This window comes from Daucus carota, chromosome 2 (genome assembly GCF_001625215.2).
Source record: "Daucus carota subsp. sativus chromosome 2, DH1 v3.0, whole genome shotgun sequence".
NCBI classification, from domain to species: Eukaryota; Viridiplantae; Streptophyta; class Magnoliopsida; order Apiales; family Apiaceae; genus Daucus; species Daucus carota.
Window position 1 is genome coordinate 34250946 of NC_030382.2, and position 25638 is coordinate 34276583.

Sequence of the window (25638 nt, forward strand, 5' to 3'; positions counted from 1 at the left end):
ATTTTGTTCAGCTTCTAACATCAGTTTATATTATATATATATTTGTTGTTATATCCCTATATTGACATCGGGTTTTTTGATTTTTAGCTGATGATCTTTACCTGATGTGTATAGAGTTTTTAGACATCGGTTATTTCATTAAAATGTTATAAATAGTCATTAAATTTCAAAAATGGTAGCAAATTTTGATTCCAATAAACAGATTTGAGTATTGTTTGACACTGCTATCATGGACAACAAACACTCTTTCAGTGAAAAACAGGTGAGAGAGTGTTAGTTAATTTAAAAATAGCTATTCTAAATAACAGCTTTTAGCTAATAATAAGTTGTTTTTAGAAAAAGCAAAAATCCTCATACTTTTACAAAAAACTGTTTTACAGCTTTTGAGGTAATCAATTAAAAATCTCATTATCAAACCTCATTAAGAATATATTTTTTTGAAACAATTAAGAATATTTTTTTATATTATAACTCAAAATATGCGGATTAAAAAAAAATTTATATACAACTATTGATTTTTACAACAGCATTTTTTCACCGGCACTTTTTCTAATAGCATAATAATTTTTAATAGCACTCAAATCTACCTTTAATATAAAAATTTGTTGAATCTATCCCACAAATATTCAAAAAAAAATATATATAAAATCTATCAATTCCACTTCTAAATAAAATATTAAAAATAGTATTGAACACCAACAAATTTTAAAGTATTTTATGAAATTCTAGCTAAGGCGATGTTCGGCGAGTAAAGTTAGAGGTTTGAAGTGTTTTAGCAATCTGACCAATTCAATCCGCTAATATTAGTGTTTGATAGTTAGCGAATTGAAAATAAGATTCGAGCTCAAAAAGCTAATTCTCAAAAGTTCGAGGAACTTCAGGGATCAGAGGATTTGGTACATGTTATACTCCATATGATCTTTTTTTTAAGTCACTTAGAATTTTTGCACACAATTTTATATCCTTTGACCATCTCATTAAAATACTTTTTTTAAAATATTCTTTTTCAGAATTAAAATATGATACATATATTTTTATTTTAAAAATTAAAATTTTAAAAATATTAATTCTAAGTATGTGGTCAAAATACTTAGATTTGAATGTAAAACGTCAAAATGACTTATAAACAAGGATAAGATGAAGTAAACAACTAATCAAACAACTATTTACCAAACAATTTTAGAATAAACCGTTAATTCAACCCGCTAGTCAAAACCTCTATTTCAATCAGCCAGTGAAAACCTCTGATTCAACCCTCTAACAGCTAGTCACTAACCGCTAATTTTCAAATATGATCTAAAAATTTTTTAGATATTTAAAGTAACATTAAAATTTTCGCATCGAGATTATAAAAGGTTATCTTTAATCCACAAATTTTAAAAGACTTTTTAATGCAAAACAAACACACCTTTGTAACATCCAACATCGATTAATTAAAGAGTATTTGGACCCTTTATAAGCACAAGCAAATAACTAATGTATACCAATTTCTTAGCATTTTTGGACCGACCTGTGGTTGGTTGTTGGGTCCGGTATGCATCTTGTTGTGGGTTTGGGATGTTATAAATGGTATCAGAGCGACACTGCCCGGGTTTCGTAAGTTTGATTGTGGGCTCAATGAGGACGTCGAGCATATAAGAGGTTGTGTTTGTAACATCCCACATCGATTAGTTAAAGAGTATCTGGGCTTTTATAAACACAAGCAAATAACTAATATATACCAATTTGCTAGCACATTTGGACCAACTTGTGGTGGATTGTTGGGTCCGATATGCATGGGCTTGGGATGTTATACCCATGTTTCAACAATCCAAAAAAATCTACATAATTCACATTATATATTCCTTTGATATCGATATCCGGTCAATATTGTATTTGATTTTAATAGTCATTATATATCATGTATGTTCTTGATATTTTAAATTTACAAAGTATATTTAATGACGAAACTATGATGACCGTTTTATTATTTATAGGCTCATAATGAAAATCGTTACATTATTGTCATATTTGGAAATTAATAATAATAATTATTATTATGTTCAATTCATTAACTAAATTTTATTAGATAATTTTTTTTAAAAGTTCCATATATATGAATAGCAGTGTTGTAAAAAGCGGGAATCAGATTTAGTCAGCAAAGGCACCGTTTAGCGATTAATCGGATAATCGGGGATTAATCGGAGTGATTAATCGATTCATTAACAGGAATCAATTTAATATTATTTTTAAACTAAATAAATATAAATATATCTATATTTATATTTACAATAAATTTATAATCATATAATTCTATAAATTGAAAAAATCAATGATTTTATTCACAAAAATATCCATTTGCTAAATATTTAGGTCAATTCATCCAATAAGACAATAGTACAATGTGTCTTAAAATTAATATTTATTTTTAAATTTTTTTACTATGATTTTCAAAATTTTTAAATTTGCCGATTTTTTTACCGATTTTTGCCGTCTTTTGATCGATTAATCCCGTCTTTGACCGATTTTTCAGAAAAAATAATTTTTCATCGATTAACGCTTAATCGAGACCGTGACCGACCGAACAGCAATTAATCGTCGATTAATCCCGATTAATCGCCGATTTTCAGAACACTGTGAATTAGATGATAAAAGTTCATCAATACGTATTTTCTGTTTTCAGGCGTATCGTTTTTGGACGTATACAATTATTTATTTATTTCCTAACAAAAAATAGAAATGCACTAATAATTGTAACCAATAATATGTTATTGCTAATTTGCTAATGACCATAATATTTTATTGATCAGAGTAACATAGTAGTACTTGATAACCGCCTTTAGCAAACAGAATAGAAAATTATACACACACACAGAGAGTGTGTAAGTATGTATGTATATAAGTAACCAAGAAACCAAGAAACCAAAGTTGTTAACTGATCTTCCGTAATCAATCACCATCCTCTCATCTCTTCTCTTCAAACCCCCCTTTCTATATCTATCTCTCTATCTATACATACAAGCAATTTCATCTAAACCCTGTGTCTCTCAATCTGCAATTGATTCAATCTTGGATCAATCATGGTGGAAACTAGGCGAGGATCGTCTTCGTCCAAGCGGCCGTTGCCCTCGCAATCCTCATCGCCGGTGCCGAATAGTAAACGCTCAAAGGTGCGATCTTTGTTGCTTTCTTGATGTTTTTTTTGATTTTTTTTGAGTTTTTGATTGGTGATTTGGGTGAATTGTGGGGATTGTAGGCGGTGGATGAATCGTCGTCGAATAACGAAGCTAAAACCCTAGATCCGGAGAAGAATTTGGGTGATCAGGAGGCGAAATCGGTTGATAAGGGCAAGAGGAAGGCTGATGAGGAGCAGCCGGATAATTCGACTGATGCTGTTGTTGTGGGGGAGCCGGTTGTGTCTCCGATGTCGTTAGGTGAGGTTTCTTGGTGTTTTGTTGTGTTTGAATTTATTTGAATATTTTTTTTTGTTTTGAATTTGGGAGTTTGTGATGTTTAGGTGATGTTGGATTGTTTGTGTGCAGGTCGATCTTTGTATAAGGCGAGGACTGGTGGGTATGTGTTGAATCGGGGAAAGAAACGGCAAGTGAAACCAGAGGTTGGAGTTGCATGGGGGAAGCTCATTTCCCAGTATTCCAAGGTAATGCTTGCTTCTGTTGATCATTGTTATACAAGAATATCGTCTTCTTGGTGAAAATATAGTAATTTCTGAACTAATTGCTGGTTCTTGCAAGTTGAATTCTGAAATTGTGATTTTTCATGTTGCTATTTGCATTATTTTCAACTCGGGTTACTGTTGTGATTATTGATTACAAATTAGGTGGTAGCTAACTACATATTGGTATGTCTCAAATAATTACCCGTATGTGTAGTCCTATTTTTGGATAAGCAGATGGGTGGGAGTTGACTATAATTAATACTTTACATACATACACTTTTATTTTTGTTGTACTTTATAATGCGTGACAATAATTAAGCACAATGAAAACAAGATAAAAAACACCGGGTGGGTTAACTTAAAATATACACTACCCTTGGATAATCATCAGGCCAAATTAATGGCATAGCAATTTCATGATTTGGATGGAGAATCTTTGTGATGATCATATTTACACTTGAATGTGATGTGGATCTTGACAATATAATAACTTATGGTATTCACTTTATATTGAAACATGCTCCACGTTAAATGGTAGAGGTTTCCCGACTATGCCAGTCTTGTGCTCTGTTCTGTACAACATATAAAATATGAAACCACCACAGACCCTTCTGCAACTTTTAGACCATCTAAATTTTTTATGCTTGAGTTGTGGTTCATGTCTATCTTCCTCAAATTGTACATATGTAGGTATACCAATGTTTATAGAATGCGTTATGTTATGGTATTGTACTGCAAGTTAGGATTTAGATGGATGCGTCGTTACCAGGGTATGTTTATTTCCAAGGAAAGGTGACAGTAAATATTGGACATAACTTTTGAAGATGATTTGGTGGTCTCTGAAGCATGTCCTTTTAAGTTTGTGGATGACTATGTATTTCTAAAGCAGCACTCTCTTACAAGGGGGATCACTTAATGTGAGTATTGGACATGTAGATTATACTAAATTGCATCATAGCCTACTGGCACAGGGTAGATATCTGTCCTTAACTTTTGTGCTAATTGGTTCAGCAATTTACTTCTTGTGATGAATGCCGACCAATTTATCTAGATAAGATTAAAATAGTAGTGACACGTTCACTTAAGTTGCAACTACAAATGAACTGCTGAAGAGAAGAAAATAATCGTCCTTATGACCTCATGCTCTATCAGGATGAGAGTTGAGATCTTGAGAGTAAGGTTTTATTCATTAGAGAAAAAAAGGATTAATAATATAAAACAGATTAATGCTAGGCGGGTTAGGAAAATCAAGTTTCATACAAGCTGTCAAGATATAAATCTATATATCTTGCTGTTGGTGGTCTTCGGTTGTGGGCGGCTTTTGGTTCTGCATCAGAACCTGTAATCTTTATTTCTTTCATATTTTCTGTTCCTAATATTTATATTATATGCTTATTTAATTATCGGCCATGCTGATCAATTTTAATGTACATATGTGCAGTTAATTATATACATCATTGTTAAGCAGACAACTTTTGTAAAATATTAGAAGCTCTAACACTTGAAATATTTTGTCTATTTCAGAATCCCCACATTGTTATTCATCAGCCTTTTTTTACGGTTGGTCAAGGTCATCACTGTGACTTGTCTGTAGGAGATCCATCTATCAGTAAGACATTGTGTAACTTGAGGCATGTAGATGCGAAGGTATGCTCCTTATTTAGATAATATATAGATCAACTGTCATTTAATCATGTAGATTAATTTTTTTGAATTTACCTATGAGACTTTTCTACTCGTACCTCTCTGTTCCTAATAAAATATACCATCCTAGACGTTTCTTACAATCACCGGCGCAAAAGGGTATGTCAAATTAAACGGAAAGGTTTGCCCCAGGCAAACTTGTCTCCCTTTGAATGGAGGTGATGAGGTGATTTTCAGTCCAACTGGACATGCTTATGTATCCTTTGTCTAGATCATATTGCATATATTTGTCCATTTTGTTATTATCTTTTCTTGTACATATTTTTGAGTAAATAAATTTCACTTATGTTATCCACGAAGAATCTTCCTTGACTTTATATTCAGATATTTCAACAACTCACAGATAATAACTCTGTTTCTGATGGAACGCCTCCTTCAGTACGGGTGTTGGAATCACATAGTGGCAGTTTTAAAGGGTTACAGTTGGAGGACGGGGTTAGAGATCCTTCTGCTGTTGCAGGAGCTTCAGTATTAGCAACATTATCTAATATCCCAAAGGAATTCTCTCTACTTCCTCCCCCTTCTCCACCTGAACTGCCCCCACTTCTTTCTCCCTGTAAAGTTTCAGATAACGGTAATGTGGATGCTGATATGGACGCGGTGGATCATTGTGGGGGGGCTGATGCTTCATTACCTGAGAAAACGTCTGTTCTTTCTATGACTACCAATAATATTAATCACGACACTGGTCTAGAAGCTTCTGTTGATGCAGACACAAGGCAGGTTCCCGCGGTAACTAATAGGCCCACACAGGGTTCCCCTATGCTCGCAGGATCAGCCACGCCCGAGTTTGATTTGACCGGTAGCATCTCTAAAATACTTGATTTTCAACTGGAAGCTGGAGAATCTAAGGATATCAGTCCAATATTATTGTTAAGGAGGCTTCAACTGTACAAAAATGGCTTACAACAAAGAATTCTCAAATCTGAGGACATTGATGTGTCGTTTGAAAGTTTTCCATATTATTTAAGGTGCAGATTTTTTGTTACTTAAAAAAAATTATTAAAATATACTGCTAACTTGGTTTATATTTCTAGTCATGGGCCTTTCGTATTTTCCAGCCTTGTTTTGGTATTTTTCCTTGTATATTGTGAGTTACTTTGTCATTTCTGTACACAGCTTAAAAGAGGATATATATACCTTGTCTGCCACAATATTCCTGAACCAAATTAGGTGTTCATGTCTTGTTGTTTTCTATTAGGTCCCTTATACCTGGTTCATTTTTGCATCTTTTACTTTTATTTTCAAACACCCTTGTCAAAGCTAAATTGTCATCTAAACCATAATTTATTTTTTGGGGCAATTACTGCATGATAGTATTGTTTCTAGGCTTCATTGAGGTAGTTAAACATAAATTTGGATTTAGTTACTTCATGTGATGGTATAGATGGGTTGTTACTTTGTGTGAGGACATATGGGTTTCTGTGGCTAGATTATTTAGTGGTATTTAACTTTCGTGGTTCATCATTTGAGCGAGTGGTAGTTTCCATATGACTGCGTTTTCTTCATTATATGTACGCAGTTTCGGCCTTTATTTGTAAATATCAATCTTTCTCTGCTCTTGAGAATCCTACCTGATAAGAATTTATTATTAAAGTTTTGTTAATTATAATCATGCTTTACTTGACAGTGAGAGTACAAAAAATGTTCTGGTTGCTTCAACCTTCATACATTTGAAGTGTAATAGATTTTCGAAGATAGCTGCAAATCTGCCTACAGTGTGCCCAAGGATTTTATTATCTGGTCCTGCAGGTACTGCGCCAAAATCCTTTTTTTAAATTTTAAATCTGATTTTTAATAATAGATTAGAGATGCAATGAAGCCGATAAGTTTATTTATCATGCAGTAGTGGAGAATTTTGTAGAACAGTCGAGGTTTTGAGCCCTGCTGTCTTATGAACCGCTTGCACGAGCAGGTTCTTCTGATGTCTAGCTATAATAGAGAAACATTTATTGAACATAGTATCACATAACCATAAATTTAAAGCAGAAAAAAAAGCCTTCTCTAGCAGATGGAGGTGGGCAGTGACCAAGAAGTAACCAAGAAGTAAAATTGATTTCTTATTTCTCCTGTTCCGTAAGATTGACTCTAGAGACTTGTAAGTTTGTAAATGAGATCCATTAGTACAGATGAGGAGAACTAGTCATGGCAATAAATCTTAGATGTTCTCATATACGTCCTCATATACGTTTGAAAGTCATATCATCAAATCCTGTAATATCTATATCTTTAATTCGCTAGAGTTTCAAATTTGTCGTGGATACGCATCTGTATCTGGCAAACTTTTGATTCTGTCCAGTGTGATCTACTATTCTTTCTGGCATGAACCAAGAATATTTCTAGCTATGTTTCTTTTTGTGATGTAGATATGCTTTAAACTTTCAATTATGTTTACAACCTCAGGTTCGGAAATATACCAAGAGACACTGGTTAAGGGGCTTGCCAAACATTTCGGCGCTACACTTATATTAGCTGATTCTCTCCTACTCCCTGGGGTAAGCTTTTAGATACACCGCATTGAAAAGCATGCATTGCCAATATTCTGAGACTGTGCTAATAAGCTCTCTGGTCAGTGTAGCCATCCTTTAGTAAAGACCCTTTGTTCTACTAATGATCCTTAAATTGCATTCAGGGACCCGCTACAAAGGAACTTGATCCGTTAAAAGAATGTTCGAGGCCTGAAAGAGCAAGTGTATTTGCCAAACGCGCTCAGGCCACTGCATTGCATCTGAAGAGGCCAGCTTCTAGTCGGGAGGCTGATGTCACTGGTGGGTGTAACCTTGGTTCTCAAGCGCAACCTAAGCAAGACGCGTCTACTGCCTCATCCAGACCTTACACTTTTAAGAAAGGCATGCAATCAATATCCCGCTCTACTTTAGTGCATTTTTTAGCAATGAACCTGAACTTTTTTAACTTATATCCCGAATATATGAGCAAGCGATGCTCTTTGTTTTGACATCCATATCACTACTGTCTTTAAAACTCTGAAAGTGATTTTTACACTGTTCAATATATTGTTGTAATGACAGGTGATAGAGTAAAGTATGTGGGCCCTCTACAATCTGAATTATCACCATTAAGGTACATTTCCTCCCTATATCCCTATAATCTTTTGACTGGAAACATGTCTTTCTGTATTTCTACTACATTAGACCTAAGGTTCTGCATTTGTTGTATACATAGCTAATCACTACTATAGGGCAAGTGGTCTGATCCTAAAGCTCCTTCCGTTTGGTAGAGGCTCTTAATTTGGGTTTGGAGTGCTTGAGGACTATTTTGTGTAGGATTAAACTGGTTATTGAATACTATAAAGAAAAAAATGGGTATTCTACACACAAATCACATCTAAAACAAATAGGCAAATGGAAAAGGTTCATAGAACTTGAAATCTGAAATAAAGAAAAGAATTTATAAAAAAAATTAAGATAAAAAGTCTAATTACAAGAAGGGCAATATGGTCTGCCCATTACTTTATTTGGTGGTGACTTCTGCTGATATTGGGTTTGAGGACTATACTTTGGAAGTGTACTTTTCAAAGTGAGCACATTCATTCATCCAACAGAAGTTTGACCACATGCATTTTTTTTCTTGTCATTGAAGGCTATTTTGTTTTATATTTATCTTTTTACGATAATTTTTTCGGTGTTCTGAATATTAGTCTGCAACTAGAAAAAGGCAGGAATCCTGTAATAGTGGTCATTTATCGTTTGCTTACACATTTTGTGTGTAGTACAGAAAACAAGCACCCGGACTTGAATTTACGAACTTAGCAAAAATAAAATCAAAGTTACGTGTCTCTATTCAAAAAAATACTCTGTTATAATAAACCCACTTTCTTGGTACACAAGATTGTAAATAAATATGAATGTATTCTGCTTTTGTGTCGCAGATTGTTTCAGGCACTTGCATCATTTTTAAAGACAGATAATATATTGCTGTATAACTATATATACACCCTTATTTGTGGCACACTAATAAATACTTAGATGATAAGAAATGGACACCCATTTCATTTTAAGCATAATCATCCTTTTGGGGAGCTGGTTTCTGTGTTGTTATTGGATTTTTATGGCTCTCCTTCAACCTAGGGTTTATAAACTTTTAGTGTAGACGCTTACCTGAACTATAAAATTGATCTCAATCGCATCAGGAGATTAACATGTTAATCAACAGGAATGTTGAAAGATGTCAAAAGATGGAGAGAAATTGAAAGGCTAAAATACCCGTTGAAGAAAAGAAAAGAACATCTTCATTCTTGCACACAACCACTTCAAAGTAACTCATGCAACCACTTTTCCAATTTTAATAGATGAAGATGATTAAGAGGAAGAGCAAGAATTTGAGGAGAGAAGATTGAGTTAAATGACTTTAAAATTTTTAAATTGTTAAACATTGTCAACTGATGCTTCATTATTGATAGTTCTATTATGTGAAATATGCTCTATATGTTTTAAAGCTAAAACTACGCAAAATAATATATTTATTGTTAACGATGTGATTATATGTTTTTTGGCAAATAAGCACGCAGTTAATGGTGTTGTGCGAGTCGCGTCTTAAAATTGGGTCTCACGCTTCAATGAAATTTGTTCCTTAAACTACACTGGTGTTACTGTCATAGTATTTAGGCACTTTGATATTATAACTGTTGTACGATAAAATTAGTGGCATGTAAGGTTGAACTGTACGGCTGTAACAGTTTTAAACCCTCTAAAATGACGATTGCCCAGGTCTCCCTTCACTGTGTTTTTTGAGCAACTCTTTGAATATATACCCCAACACATCCTCTCTTTATTTTTGCAAGCTACTGTCAGTACTATCTCTTTTTTTTTTTCCCGTCTCCAGGCACCCGAAGTCAGGAATGGTATCTAGACCACTTGCCTTACTGAAATATCCTTTCAAAAACTTAAAATGGCTACTTTTCATAAATGGGTCCTCTTCGCTTTCTGCAACCCATTTTGCACCTTCTGTTTACTGGCCACTTTTTATATTTTACTTTCTTTGAAAGGCAAAATTCATTTTCCAGGTCTACTTCCTTTTTTCTTGGATCTAGGTCCGTACATTATAATCATCTCTTGGTTCCCAGTCCTCTTCCTCCAGCAATATAATTTTGATTCTAAACTTTTGTGACCCTTATGCTTTGGCAAATCCCTGGCCTGTAACAAATCCTAGACATGTATCAGAAATTGTACAATCATGAAAGCTCATAAGCCATATCTACTGATTCCAACTTAACTTGGTCCCCCACCCACCTACAGCTCCTATCTTATTTCATCATTTTCCAGCCTTTTCCCTTACCTTGTCATGCACCAAATTGGTTCAGAAACCTACATTGGGGAACTGTTATCCACCTTTCGTGCCCCCTTGTAAAGTTTGGTGTCTCATTGGTAGGATGTAATGTAATCATGTAATCAAAATGTTAAACATAATAATTTTCTTTTTCTGTGTTTCTTTCAGGGGACCACAATCTGGGTTTAAAGGCAAAGTGGTGCTTGCATTTGAAGAAAACGGTTCATCCAAGATTGGGGTTAGATTTGATAGATCAATTGTAGAAGGTAATGATCTTGGGGGCCTTTGCGAAAAAGATCATGGTTTTTTTTGTGCAGGTGAGCCACCCTCGTCTTGTGTCTATACCTTATATGATTTTTTTCCTCCATCAACTGCCTTCAGTGGTGATAATTGGTGTTCACTGTGCAGCTGGCTCGCTTCGTCCTGAATCTGGCAGTAGCGGTGAGGCTGAAAGACTTGCAATTAATGAACTCTTCCGGGTAGAAATATTTGCTGGAGAAGAAATATTTTGCCTTTCTTACTTATGTTAATGTTAATAGTATCCCTTCTTAATATGGTTCCTTTACCATGAATGTGTGTGTATTTAAGTTTCTTGTAATCGACCTCCCTGATAAAACTGTGAATTTAACATTTCACAGGTTGCTATAGAAGAAAGTAAAAGGTGTGCAGTAATTTTGTTTGTGAAAGACGTAGAGAAGTCTTTACTGGGGAATACAGAGGCATATGGATCTTTTAAGATTAAGATTGAAAGTTTACCAGGCAATGTAGTTGTCATTGCTTCACATACACAAGTGGATGATCAGAAGGAGAAAGTAAGTTACTATACTCATCTATCCCTACTTAAGAAAATTCTCTGGGTTCGTGGGAGCGGCTCTGGTATTGATGACGTGTGGTTTGCCATTAACTTTCCAGTTTCTTGAATAACCTTAACTAAATGTTTAATCATGTTTCAGTACAATCCCGGCAGTCTTCTGTTTACCAAGTTTGGAAGCAATCAAACATCTCTATTTGACGCTTTCCGGGTATGCAATTTAAACACTTCTAATATTGATTTTCACTACTTGTCATTGGTTTTTTAGTTTCTTTACCAAATTGATTGCGTATCGACTGTAAGTTGTGTGCATATTTGATGGAAATTATTAATTCATTTGGTATATAGCCTTCTTAATAATTTTGTTTATATACACTTATCACATTATTTCCTTTTGTTTCGCATTATAAATTATATAATATTTGGTCAAAGTCTAGCGGCTCAGATGAGCTGCATAAAAGTAGGCAGGTGGAATAGAAGGAAGAAAGAGGGAAGTTTTTGAAAATATTAGTAAGTTGGAATGATCACTTATCTCTAGATTGGTGAAATGTGCCTCAGGTGCAAATTTATAGGTAACAAATCTAATACACAAATGTGATACAAGTTTCATTCCATTCTCCCTATATCATTAATTCCAATCATATGGTGCCTTACTGTTTTAATGACTTCCGATAGTTTAGACCTTGATTTTCTAATCAAAGCATAGCACAATCACCACCACTGATGACAAGCACCTGAGGGTTGAGATACTGCCCACATGTTCCCATTATGAAACAGAAACTTGTGCTTACGTTCTTTTGACTGTTGTAATATATCAAGTCAGGTATAATATAGGTCTTTCAAAATCCAAGATGCTTCTAGGTTCTGCTTTTGGCAAATAATTTCACCTGGAAGTCAACTAATTGATTAATGTAGAAGCTAGTGAATTCCGATTAAACTCTACATGTATGTACTGATAAATCTTTTGCTCAATATATGTCTTTCCCACTCAAATTGTAATTTTGTATATTAAAATATACTATTGATATTATTGTGAAACTGATGTTCCTCAAACTTATGCAAGAAGTTTATCCTTCAGGGGACTCTTGGTCGAATGCACGAAAAAAGCAAAGAAACCCCAAAAACAGTGAAGCAGATCACCCGGCTATTCCCTAATAAAGTATCAATTGAGATGCCTCAGGTGATCATTCATGTTTTGTTGTCTCCCACAATTATGTTTCTGCAATACACACACACACACATTATTAATCTAAAAGCGAGAAAAAGAAGTGGCATTGGCAGAAAATTTAGTGTCTGTATGTGTCTTATCTGCCTACTCCAGTTATTAGAGGGAGGCACTGCCGGCATAGGCGCATGATCATATGTTTGTGCTCTTACCTTAACAGTTTACCATAAAGTTTTTTGTAGTTAATGTTTGTCGATTTTGCCAGGATGAATCACTGCTCTCGGAGTGGAAACAGAAGCTGGATCGCGACATAGAAACTTTAAGATCCCAGTCAAATTTAGTCACCATGCGCTCAGTGAGTAGTTGATTTATGCAAATCATATAAACTTTTCCAGTTATATTCTGTCTTGATTGTCAATGTAACCTTTTTTTGTAATATGCTGATCATGTTTGTTACCTTATAAGATGCATTTTTTCTCAAAATGCCAGTAGTAAATTTGTTGCATTGCATCTCCAAAGACTTTATATCTGGTGGTTTTGAATTCATGGAGGATAAATAAAATTTGATACGAGGTCGATGTGGATATTTGTCACATACGATACTGTTTTAGTTTTTTTCTCATACGTTGATCGGTAGTGTTAATGTTGTGGGTAGGCCCATCTGGCCATATTCATAGAAATGTTATATTGATATGTTTGAGGTTAATGTTGAGGTGGGTTCTCCACTGTTATTTTTTGTGCACAGTTTTTTTTTTTTTTTTTTTTTTTTTTTCCATGATACATCTCTAATAAAATTGTAATAGGCATGCCTTGCTTGTTGGAATTAAGAAAATATGAGAGGAGGCTAAAATATTGGATTTTGGAATTACTTAGCTGTTGCGTGTTAATCAGTCTGAAGGAATATGGTCATTATTGTAGCAAGAATTTGAAAGTATTAAAAATGAAGAGAACGAACCTGAAAGGTCATGCCATTGATGGAAGAAGGACAATGTATCATATACTTGCAATTGACTTTTTAAAAGAAGCAGCAAACAAATTACGAAATTATTTAAAAAATTTAATAATGGTAGAAAATAAGTTGTTCGAAAATCAACTTGAGGTTGTTTTGGCATAATGAGAATAGTGGGAAGAGTCCGTGTATATTGACTTTTTAAAAGAAGCAGCAAACAAATTACGAAATTATTTAAAAAAATTTAATAATGGTAGAAAATAAGTTGTTCGAAAATCAACTTGAGGTTGTTTTGGCATAATGAGAATAGTGGGAAGAGTCCGTGTAATTGACTTGGGTTCTGAAAAAATAGCAGTGGGTAACTGTATCAAACAATTTTTTTACAATCAATTGTTTGTCACCAAAGATCTTCCACAGACTTGGTATATAAGATATCTCTAGATATTTATGTGAATGCAATGCTTCTCTATAATGCTGAATGGATCCTGGGGAAGCTGTATGGTGATTAGAGGTGGTATTTGGACTTGTTTGTAACATGTATGCAGTTCTGTTCATATGCTTGTTTTCTTGCAACTTTATGATGTTGATGGTGTTATGTAGTTATGTATTGTTAGTCTATCTGTTGTGACATCAAATTAAATCTTCCCGGTCCTTGTGTGTTAAATTCTTAATTTGCAGGTTTTAAACAGAACTGCAATTGATTGCCCCGATCTTGAAGCATTATCCGTGAAGGATGAAACTTTGAATTCTGAAAGTTAGTTTACTTGTTTTATTAGTTTTGTATAATTTGTATTCATATTGAATTTCTCATTTGATAGCATTTCATTGTCAATGTGGAACAGGTGCAGAGAAAGTTATTGGTTGGGCTTTGAGTCATCACTTGATGCATTCTTCCGAAGCTTCCATCAAAGATGCCAAAGTTTTGTTATCCATTGAAAGGTAAAAACATCACTAGTGTATAGTAATGATGAAAAAATTGGGAAAAAGGATGATGGAAAACTGTTATAGTTTTGCTGCTCTATCTATTCACGGAGTGTTTAAATTACTTTCTTGTTTATCTTCACAGTATTAGGTATGGGTTAAAGATATTAGAAGGTATTCAAAACGAAGACAAGAATCTGAAGAATTCACTCCAGGTACAGTCTATGGTTTATAGTTGTCTAGTTTAGATTCATCTTTGTGCCTTGAAATATAGTCTATTGTTTCTTTAAATTCGTGACTTGACATTTAATCTAGTCTTATCATTACACAAACTAGTACGTTATGTATAAATTAACTAATGCATGTGTATTTTAGGATGTGGTTACTGACAATGAATTTGAGAAGCGACTACTTGGGGAAGTTATTCCACCAAGTGATATCGGCGTTACCTTTGATGATATTGGAGCTCTTGAAAATGTAAAAGATACCTTGAAGGAATTGGTAATGTTACCTCTTCAAAGACCTGAACTGTTCTGTAAAGGACAGCTAACTAAGGTTTGATTTACAATATTTTTGTTGTTTGGTGGATTTTTTTTCATATATGTCTTAACTATAGACTTCTGCAGAACTGGGTACTGAAGTATTGATTTTTTGTAGCCCTGCAAGGGAATACTGCTTTTTGGACCTCCTGGTACTGGCAAGACTATGCTTGCAAAAGCTGTTGCTACTGAGGCTGGTGCAAACTTCATAAATATATCCATGTCTAGCATCGCCTCAAAAGTAACTATCCTGAGTAACTGATATCTTCATACTTCTGTTTTGTGACCTTTTTGTTTCGGAGCTGATATGTTTCTTCCTGTTTATTGCAGTGGTTTGGCGAGGGAGAGAAGTATGTTAAGGCCGTCTTCAGTCTGGCTAGTAAAATCGCTCCTAGTGTAGTTTTTGTTGATGAGGTGGGTAAAATTATATGGTCCATGATCACAGTTAAACTAGTGTCCATCTTTAAGTAAGAGCCTGTTTGCCTGGGCTTAAAGCCCGGGCTTTAAATCATTTCTTGCTTTAAGCTGAAAAATGTCTTATTGTGTAATAAGTCAGAAGTCAGCTTTAAGTCAAAAATAAGCTAGAAACTGACTTAAAGCCAGAAGTTAGTTTGAGGTACTTTTTCCAGTGACTTAATTTTTTTGTAACTTATTTTTTTTGGTAAAAATTTTCCATAAGTCATAATTTACCCACAAATCACCTTTATTTTTATTATTATATTTTTAGTAACCCATAAGTCATTAATAAGTCAAAATTACCCAAACAGATATTTTAAGCTCCCGGCTTATCATATAAGTCACGTTAAGTCATAAGTTATAAGCTCATCCAAACGGACTCTAAATCATTTGCTCTCTTCTGTGGCTGCCTATTTGTCTTTGGTACTGTCTAGACAAACTTATGTCTTGGTGATTGTAACATATTGAATTCATCATATATAGGTTGACAGTATGTTAGGAAGGCGTGAGAACCCTGGAGAACACGAAGCAATGCGTAAAATGAAGAATGAGTTCATGATGAACTGGGATGGTTTGCGCACAAAGGATAAGGAACGGGTACTAGTCCTTGCTGCAACCAATAGACCTTTTGACCTTGATGAGGCTGTCGTGCGGCGGCTACCTCGTAGGTAAAGTTTTTAATCTTTTAATTCTCATTTTTATTATTTTTTAAATACCTAACCCTTATCCAGTAGTTTTGTATTACTGATGATTTGATCTTCTTTGTGAAGATTGATGGTCAACCTCCCAGATGCCACAAATAGAGAGAAGATTTTACGTGTTATATTGGCGAAGGAAGAGTTGGGACCTAATGTGCGTCTTGAAGAAATAGCTAGTATGACTGATGGATATTCAGGAAGTGATTTAAAGGTATGTTTTGTTAGTGCAATCTAATTGTTGTCTTTCAAATTCTTTATATTTCTGAAATTTTTCTGTGTCTTGTCAGAATCTTTGCGTGACAGCTGCTCATTGTCCAATTAGAGAAATTTTGGAGAAAGAAAAGAAGGTTGGTAACTCGTGGGAGTGTATATGTCATAATGTAGCGATATTGCATTCTTTGGTATTATAATGAATCAAAATAATTTGGCAATTATTAATGTTTCAATAAGATTTATATGCTTTTGTGTTGTCTACATCCATATAATGTCTGTATGTTTCAAATTCCTTGGTTTTCTTTGGGAAACAAGGACATTTACTTTCTGTTATATTGCTTTTACTGCTACTGATTCTAGATTTGTTTTTTCCAGCTTAAAGTTCTTAGTTTTTGTTAGTACTTGTTTCTGAGTTCATTTGTGTAAGCTCTTTTGAGTTTTGAGATCCATCTCCCAGTTTCTTTTTTTTCCAAGACTACTGTTATATGTAATATAATTTGCTGATGTCTGGAGGACATAATCTGAATTAACTGGACCTATGATGTTCGTACATTGATCCAAAATACCATTTTTTTGCTGCTTTTTTAAGTTAAACTTAGGTTATGCTGACATCTGCTTAATTTTATGCTGCTCTTTCTTTCCTGATTAATAATTAGTGATGGCTGATGCGATCTTATGTTGGCCTTATTGTTGTGCTGTGTGCACTGCTTCTTCTTTTTTCCCCTCAGCTGCTGCTTTTAAGTACATGTACATATGTTAGATTATAGTGTATGTTTTCGTTACATGCTTGTAATGTAGAACTTAATGATCTTTCGGACATACATGTGATTTCAGGAAAAGGCTTTGGCTTTGGCGAAAAATGAACCGCTGCCTGCATTATTTAGCAGTGCTGATATTCGTCCTTTGAGTATGGATGATTTTAGATATGCTCAGGAACAGGTACGACAAGTGGTTGATTATGTGTCATGGTAGTTGACTCTGAATTTCAAGAAGCTTGTAGATAAGTGTACTGCATATCTTTGACATCATTTTTGATCAAGGATCCTTTGATATCAATGACCTCAATCTTGTATATTGATCTAGGCTACTGCCTTTTCTTGTCTACATGCTTGATTTGGTTTGCATTTGCTATTCCTCTCTTTGATCAACAGTTGGGGGGTGGGAGCTAAAACAAAAATCTTGATAACCATTCTGTTTCAATTGCATTCAGGTATGTGCAAGCGTGTCATCTGAGACTACAAATATGAACGAGCTTCTCCAGTGGAATGACTTGTATGGTGAAGGTGGATCGAGAAAGAAGTCCTCTCTTAGCTATTTCATGTAGAGGAAGCAGACAAATGTATAGCAATTAACTTTTTTTTTCCCAACTTCGAGTTTCAATGTTGGTGTTAGAAGTATCCAAGGGAACACCAATGCAGGTTCCCAACATCCAGATCTCTTTCCCTGTTAGGCATGTGTATTATATCTCTAGTTTGTAGAGTAATCCCCACCCATAGAAGAATTGACTTATTAATAGAGTTTTTTCCCGCCCATATAAGAATGAAGTTATAGCCCCACCATGTCCCAGTGCTGGTTTTTGCATAGGTCCTGTTCTCTGATGTACATACAATCTAGGCAGTTTTAATAAGTTATGCAGTAGTGACTAAGATTTGGATATTTCGTATGGTTTAGTACTTTGTTGTTGAAATTGAAAAATGTGTGCGCAGTGACATGTCTTTATGATGCTGTACTTAACTAGGCAGAACTTGCAGGGCAGAAACCGTCTTTATATTGGTCACGGCCAAAACTTTGCCTTTCAGCGGGTTTAGCCTGGCCGTCTCTTCTGTTTCGGCCCGAGGGCAGTCAGTAAATTAGAGGAAGAGGCTGCTAGACTGCTAGACTGCTAGTTAGAATGGGGGGCCAAGGGGAATATATATTGGTATATGATGGTAGAATGGCGGAATTCTGAGCTTGTATCGCAATCTTTTCCTAAGCGTTGTACCTTCTTCTCTTGGTACCTCGATGAAGACCTCAACGACTGAGGGGAGACGAGTTAGGCCAATGATCCTCGTATGAACTTCAACATATTCAACATTAAGTTCAACAAGAAATTTTAAACATGATACATTTCCACGATTTTTTATTGTGTGCACTGTGCAGCATCCTTTATACATCTTCATTCAAAATTGTTAAGAAATCAAGTTTTGTCAAAGGCATTTCAAGATATTAAAGTATTTGGCACTAAAAAATTCTTGTTATCGAAGTCAAAATTATGCTACTGTCCTTATTATAAGTCACTAAGACTTTTTGCAAACAATTCTAAGTGTTTTGACCATACACTTAAAATTATTTTTTTTAAATTTTTTTTTTTAGAATTAAAATATATATCAAATATTTTAATTCCAAAAAAGAAAAATTTAAAAAAAATAATTTTAAGTAGGTGGTCAAAGCACTTAGAATTGTGTGCAAAAAGTCTTGGTGCCTTATAATAAGGACGAGAGAGTAGTAATATACTAAATTAAATTATTGATTTAAACAGATATAAATAATTATTAATTTAAAATACAGTCGATTTTTAAGACATAATTTTATATGTTCAACAATATAACTAGACTAGTTGTTTGTAAATAAAATTTTTATAAATTAACAGTTTAGTTACACAATTTTTGTTTGAGTTAGAAATTTGTAATAATAATAATTTTTGCTATCCAACCAAATCACCTTAAAATATTTACAAAAATCAAACGTTAAATGGAAAAATGAAAAAGGAGAGAAGTCCAAAAAAATTCCAAACCTAAGAAACAAGTCGTGAAAGAATCTTCAACCATCTTAAGTTTTAGGTAAAATTTTAGTTCTCGTTTGAAAAATAATTTACAAAAAGTTCATCACTTTTACACGATAAAATGAGTTTATGTCAAATTCATCATGTTACTCTATGTAGCACATATTTATTATTATATTAAAATAATTTATTTTATATATAATAATTTAAGTCAATGATAAATAATTACTTTTTTATAATCTATCTAATTATTATAATCAATATGTCATCATAAAATTTCAAAAATATATCATTGGACATAAAATTATAGCGTTCACAAATTTCAACTTTTTTATTGACTTGTACTCGCTCTGTTTTTTTTTATATGTCACTTTTGACTTTGACACGTATCTTTAGGTGCATTGACCGGTTAGCAAAAATTATTATTTTTAATTGATTTTTTTTGTGAATTAAAATTTTGATTATATATTTTTATTCAGAAAAAGAAAATTTCAAAAAAAATACTTTTAACTACCCGGTCAAAACACTTAAAAGTGTGTGTCAAAAAGTTAAACGTCATATATTAAAAAACGGAGGGAGTATCATTTTTATCCGAATCAATTAAATTAGCCACATTAAATGTTAAATACTGATGTTACTCTGCTCCAAACACTTAATCTAGATGACTAAATGCAGGAAAATTAAAAAAAGGAAGAGAGAAATAGAAGTGGAAAGATTGTGGATGAGAAATTAGTGGAAGTAAAATCAAGCAAAAAAAATGAAGTACCTGCATACGAACAAAATAGTTGCATACAAATTCAATCTCTCTACGTTATCACTAATATTATCTTCCCTGTTGTTATCAACGACACAAAATAAAAAAACCCAGAGCCCAAAATATTTGCTCTGGTAAAAACCTTATCATTTCCTCTTACCAAACCCCTCAAAACCCTAACTTTAATCCTCAATTTCAATGGAGTCAACTGCTGAAGCTGCATCAAATTCGTTGCTTTCTGCTGACCCTTTTACAGGTTCTGTTGAAACTTCTTCTTTTTTGGATAAAAATGTTGTTAATGATACAAATGTTTTGAATGGTAGTGATGATATTGATAGTATAAGTAGTGTAAGTGATGATGGTTTTGTTAGTGGTGAGGAGGATTTTGATGTGGAAAAGAAGTCTTTTTTAGATTACCCAGATGATAAATATAAGACTGTTGATGTGAATTCTGGTGACCCTTTTGTGGATTTTGAAACCCCAATTGCAGGTGGTGAAGAAAAGAGTTTTAAAGATGTGGTTTTGGAGAGTGGGGAGGGTTTGAATGGAGTGGTGGAAAGGATTGGTGATGGTGTCGAAAAAAGTTTTAAGGATGTGGTTGCGGAGAGTGGGGAGAGTTTGAATGGAGTGGTGGAAGGGAATGGTGATGTTGTCGAAAAAAGTTTCAAGGATGTTGTGGAGAGTGGTGAGAGTTTGAATGGAGTGGTGGAAGGGAGTGGTGATGGTGTCAAGGAGAGTTTCAAGGATGTGGTTGTGGAAAGTGGGGATGGGGTTTTGGGGAATGTTGATGTTGTGACGGAAGGGGGTTTGAGGGAAGACAAGGTGACCGAGTTCTCTGAGGGGTTGGGGTCTGATTTGAATGGAGTGGTGGAAAAGAATGGTGGTGTTGGAAAAAGTTTCAAGGATGTGGTTGTAGAGGGTGGGGAGGGGTTGACGGGGAATGTTGATGTTGGGGCGGAAGGGGGTTTTGTAGAAGAAGAAGTGAGGGGGTTTACTGAAGGGTTGGGGTCGGGGGTGGAGGAGAATAGCTTGGAGAGCGAGGAAGTGTTGGAGGTGAAGAAAATGGAGGGTGTTAGCCAAGTGGTAGAGAAACATGTTGTTGAAAGCAGTGAGAGTGAGCAAGTAGGTGATGTGGTTGTGGAATCGGGTAGTGGTGTTGAGGTTACACGGGAAGGAGACACTGTTGTGGAGACTATAAATGTTGACTTGTTGGAGCCTGGTGTTGCTGTTGTCGGGGAAATGGAAGGGAATGGGACAGCTTATAGAAGTATGAATTTGAATGCCGAGTCTGATCAAGTAAGCGCTGGGACTGTCGAGGAGGGTTCAGGTGAAAATATCATTGTTTCTGCAGAATCTGATAATCCAAGCTTGGAAAATGGATCCGATAAAGTGATTGTTGGGACTTTTGAGGAAAATGAAGTTCAGAATATCGGTGCACCCTCAAATTCTCAGTTATCTGATATAGATAATGCAAAAATTACCCTGGATGGAGACTCTGTTGGGAAAGATCTACATGTGAATATGGCTGTGTCTGGAGTGGCAGTTGGGATAGAAAAAGAGGAAGTTGATGGGGTGTTGAGTGGGGCTGGTCAAGTACATGGTGAGATTGTTTCTTTTGTTAAAGATGGTAATTTTTTGCACTCCAATGCTAATATTGTTGAACCAAATACTTTTGCAGATGTTAAAACTACCCCTGAAGGAGACTCTGTTGTGGAAAATATAAAGGTGGATATGTCAGAACCTGGGGTGGCTGTTGTTGGTAATATAGAAGAGGATGGTCAGGCTGATGCCAATGTTGGAAATAATCAAGAAAATGAAAAGGAGCATGTAAATCAGATTGAGGGAGTAGAAGTTGTTTCTACCCGGAATTTTGTTGGCGATGATGGATCTGATGCTGCCGTTGATGCTCTGCTTCCTGTAAGTAGTATTCCAACCAATGCAGAAGAACACAAACGAGATGATGATTTAAGTTTAAGTGTTCAGGATGAGATAACAGAAAATGGTGTCTCCGAAAAATCCCTTGCAAATGATTCTGCTGAATCTAATCCACTTCAAAACAAAGAAATTGAGGTCAAAGATGATGCAAATTTTGTCAAGAATGAAACAAGTGAGGATGACTTAGAAGGCTCAGGTTCTGATGAAGGGGACTCTGATGGTATGATTTTTGGAAGTTCTGAAGCTGCAAAACAATTTATCGAGGAGTTGGAACGTGGATCAGAAGGAAATTCCAACTCTGGTGCTGAGAGTTTTCATGATAATGCACAGAGAATTGATGGGCAAATAGTTACAGACTCCGAAGAAGAGGACAGTGATGAAGAAGGAGAGGGTAAGGAGTTGTTTAATTCAGCAGCTTTAACGGCACTCTTAAAAGCAGCAACAGGTGCAGGATCAGATGGAGGCAATATAACTATTTCTCAGGATGGCTCTGGGCGTTTCTCAATTGAACGTCCTGCTGGTTTAGGATCCTCAACACATTCCTTAAGGCCTGCTGCCCGAGCAAATCGGTCTAATTTTTTTAATCCTTCAATTTTTGCTGGCGGTGAAGAAACTGAGGACAACTTGACTGCTGAGGAGAAGGGGAAGATAGAAAAGTTACAGTCAATCAGGGTTAAATTCTTGAGACTTGTTCAAAGATTAGGGATGTCCTCTGGTGATTCAGTTGCATCCCAGGTTTTGTACAGGCTGGCGCTTGTTGCAGGGAGACAAACTGGTCAGCTTTTCAACCTTGACAATGCGAAGCAGACATCATTGCAGCTTGAAGATGAGAAAGCAGATTTGGACTTCTCCCTGAGTATATTAGTTCTTGGGAAGTCCGGTGTTGGAAAGAGTGCAACTATAAATGCCATTTTAGGTGAGGAGAAAGCTCCAGTTGATGCGTTTCAGCCTGCCACAACTGCTGTCAAAGAAATCATAGGTGTGGTTGACGGGGTTAAGATTCGGGTCTTTGACACACCTGGCCTCAAGTCTTCCGTAGTGGATCAGTCTTTCAATCGAAGCATATTGTCTTCTGTTAAGAAATTTACAAAGAAAAATCCTGTTGATATTGTCTTGTATGTGGATCGTCTGGATGCCCAAACTAGGGATCTTAATGATATACCCCTGTTACGTACAATTACTAGTTCACTTGGATCTCCTATATGGCGTAGTGTCATAGTAACTCTGACACATGCTGCTTCAGCACCTCCGGAAGGACCATCTGGTTCTCCATTTAGTTATGATTCGTTTGTTAGCCAACGGTCCAATGTTGTGCAGCAGTCTATAGGGCAAGCCTCTGGTGATCTACGCATGCTTAGCCCGAGCCTTATGAATCCGGTTTGTCTGGTTGAGAACCACAGTTCATGCCGAAGGAATAGAGAAGGACAAAAGGTTCTGCCTAATGGCCAAAGTTGGAGGCCTCAATTGTTGATATTGTGTTACTCTACAAAAATATTATCAGAAGCAAATTCTATCTCAAAACCTCAAGATTCATTTGATAGCCGTAGGCTCTTTGGGTACCGTACCCGCTCACCCCCTCTTCCCTACATGTTGTCTTCCATGTTGCAGTCACGTGTGCACCCAAAGCTTTCCTCCGAACAAGGTGGTGACAATGGTGATTCTGATGTTGACTTGGCAGACCTATCGGATTCTGACCAAGAGGATGAAGATGAGTATGATCAGCTTCCACCATTCAAGCCTCTTAGGAAATCTCAGCTTGCCAAGTTAAGTGTCGAGCAGAGAAAAGCCTACTTTGAGGAGTATGATTACCGTGTGAAGCTTCTTCAGAAGAAGCAGTGGAGGGAGGAGCTGAAAAGATTAAAAGAGATGAAGATGAAAGGCAAGGATTCTGCAAATGATCAGGGTTACAATGAAGAAGATCCTGATGCTGGTTCTGCAGCTCCAGTTTCTGTTCCACTACCAGACATGGCCCTGCCACCTACTTTTGATGGTGATAATCCAGCACACAGGTATCGGTTTCTGGAACCAACTTCGCAATTTCTGGCAAGGCCGGTTCTGGACACCCATGGTTGGGATCACGATTGTGGATATGATGGGGTCAATCTTGAACAGAGTCTAGCCATTCTCAGTCAATTTCCGGCTGTAGTGTCTGTTCAGCTCACAAAGGATAAGAAAGAGTTCACTGTCAATTTGGACTCTTCCATCGCTGCTAAACATGGGGAGAATGGATCAAGTATGGCAGGCTTTGACATTCAGAATATGGGTAAGCAACTCGCGTACATCATCAGAGGTGAAACCAAGTTCAAGAATTTCAGGAAGAACAAAACTGCTGCCGGGATATCTGTTACTTTCTTGGGGGAAAATGTTGTCACTGGACTCAAAGTTGAGGATCAGATTTCTTTTGGAAAGCAGTATTCTTTGGTTGCCAGTGGAGGTACGGTCCGATCTCAACAGGATGTAGCATATGGAGCTAATATTGAACTGCAGCGCAGGGAACTTGATTATCCTATTGGACAGGTGCAGTCCACACTTGGCCTCTCCATAATAAAGTGGAGAGGTGACTTAGCTTTGGGGTTCAACAGTGTAGCAAACTTCTCTATCGGACGCAATTCCAAGGTGGCTGTACGAGGCTCATTAAATAACAAACTTAGTGGCCAGATTTCTGTACGGACAAGTAGCTCCGAGCATCTTTCTCTTGCTCTTGCAAGCATTCTTCCAGTCGCGGTGACCATTTACAAGAAACTTTTCCCCGTTGGTGACAAGTACTCAACCTATTAATTCTTGTTTATTTATGTTCAGCAACTTTTTACGAGGATTCAGCAACTTTTGGTTCATCTTGAGGCTTGCTCCGGAAGGTAGATGTTAGCATTTACATGAGTACTCTGTATTTTTGACCATTGCGGAACTGTTTGCATATCAAGGTTATGTTAATTTTCATTTTGTTGAGAACACCATGAATCTATGGGATGCAATAATTTCTCTCAACTCTAAAAATAAAAAAATGGAAAATCAGCACGCCATCCTCCTTTCGTCTATTTTATCATCTTGTTTATACCGACTTTCCCATAGTGTTTTCTGTTTATGTTTTACGTACTCCATGACTTGTTTTGTTCTACAGGAGATTACTTCTCAATGCATTGTTTATGCCTGTTTCAACCATATATTTGTTATTGATTACTGATCTATTATCCTAGTGCTACCGAATTTGTAAAATATTCGCTACTGAGCAATATCAATATTGTTCGAGCCCGTTTGGTTGAGTTTAAAATTGTGCCTTATGACTTATCGTGATAATCTGAGAATTTAATATGACTTATTAATGACTTATGAGTTATTAAAAATAAAAGTGATTTATAGGTAATTTATAAATTATGAGTAACTTTTGTCACAAAAAAAAAAAAGAATTTTAAAAATTTATTTTTACTGAAAAAAATATTCTAATTCTAGATTAGTTTCTAACTTATTACATGCCCGCACAAAAATGCTCTAGCTTATCCCATCAAGTAAAGTTTATATGATTATTGGTTATGTACTTATGTCAGATAATTATATTTGCATTGGGAAGTTATAAGTACCCCTCTATTCAAACTGTGTTAGTTGTGTTATGTCAAAAAAAAATAAAAACTGTGTTATTAGTTGTGAAAATTGTACACTTAAAATTCTGGCCAAAATTACATAAACCTATATCTAACTGAAGTTCTAAAATAGTTACTGCTATCTGCCAGCCTCTAGTTTGTTCAGGGTTGTGGAGCTTAGTTTCGCAGTTCGGCCGTTTCTTAGGGGCTGTTTGG

At 35.5% G+C, this 25638-nt stretch overlaps 2 protein-coding genes across 4 annotated transcripts; both read left to right on the forward strand.

Annotated features, from left to right (window-relative positions):
- The first annotated feature begins 2803 nt into the window (after positions 1–2803).
- On the forward strand, positions 2804–18055 carry LOC108209039 (uncharacterized). 2 transcript variants are annotated; one of them, XM_017379742.2, is made up of 27 exons: positions 2804–3149; positions 3236–3413; positions 3522–3637; positions 5180–5302; positions 5430–5555; positions 5684–6330; positions 6990–7111; positions 7763–7854; positions 7992–8208; positions 8389–8440; positions 10814–10962; positions 11054–11124; positions 11284–11457; positions 11599–11667; positions 12535–12636; positions 12887–12976; positions 14249–14324; positions 14413–14509; positions 14637–14706; positions 14867–15046; positions 15149–15271; positions 15361–15444; positions 15970–16154; positions 16257–16395; positions 16472–16531; positions 17232–17336; positions 17608–18055. In XM_017379742.2, the coding sequence occupies exons 1-27, from the start codon at positions 3060–3062 to the stop codon at positions 17719–17721; spliced, it is 3651 nt and encodes a 1216-aa protein (XP_017235231.1). In that variant the 5' UTR covers positions 2804–3059; the 3' UTR covers positions 17722–18055. The 2 variants fall into 2 exon arrangements, with proteins under 2 accessions (XP_017235231.1, XP_017235230.1); XM_017379741.2 differs by having other exon boundaries at positions 2915–3149; positions 12523–12636.
- Positions 18056–19967: 1912 nt separating this feature from the next.
- LOC108208911 (translocase of chloroplast 159, chloroplastic) lies at positions 19968–24832 on the forward strand. 2 transcript variants are annotated; one of them, XM_017379524.2, is made up of 3 exons: positions 19969–20168; positions 20403–21512; positions 21591–24832. In XM_017379524.2, the coding sequence occupies exons 1-3, from the start codon at positions 20111–20113 to the stop codon at positions 24623–24625; spliced, it is 4203 nt and encodes a 1400-aa protein (XP_017235013.1). In that variant the 5' UTR covers positions 19969–20110; the 3' UTR covers positions 24626–24832. The 2 variants fall into 2 exon arrangements, with proteins under 2 accessions (XP_017235012.1, XP_017235013.1); XM_017379523.2 differs by having other exon boundaries at positions 19968–21512.
- Positions 24833–25638: the final 806 nt, after the last annotated feature.

Bases quoted from the DNA above. Each gene is read 5' to 3' on its own strand.
- LOC108208911 (XM_017379523.2), top strand. From the start codon at position 20,111: ATGGAGTCAACTGCTGAAGCTGCATCAAATTCGTTGCTTTCTGCTGAC. The intron at 21,513-21,590 runs GTGAGATTGTTT...ATACTTTTGCAG, and splicing joins TGGGGCTGGTCAAGTACATG to ATGTTAAAACTACCCCTGAA.
- LOC108209039 (XM_017379741.2), top strand. From the start codon at position 3,060: ATGGTGGAAACTAGGCGAGGATCGTCTTCGTCCAAGCGGCCGTTGCCC. The intron at 8,441-10,813 runs GTACATTTCCTC...TGTTTCTTTCAG, and splicing joins TCTGAATTATCACCATTAAG to GGGACCACAATCTGGGTTTA. The intron at 11,668-12,522 runs GTATGCAATTTA...TTATGCAAGAAG, and splicing joins CTCTATTTGACGCTTTCCGG to TTTATCCTTCAGGGGACTCT.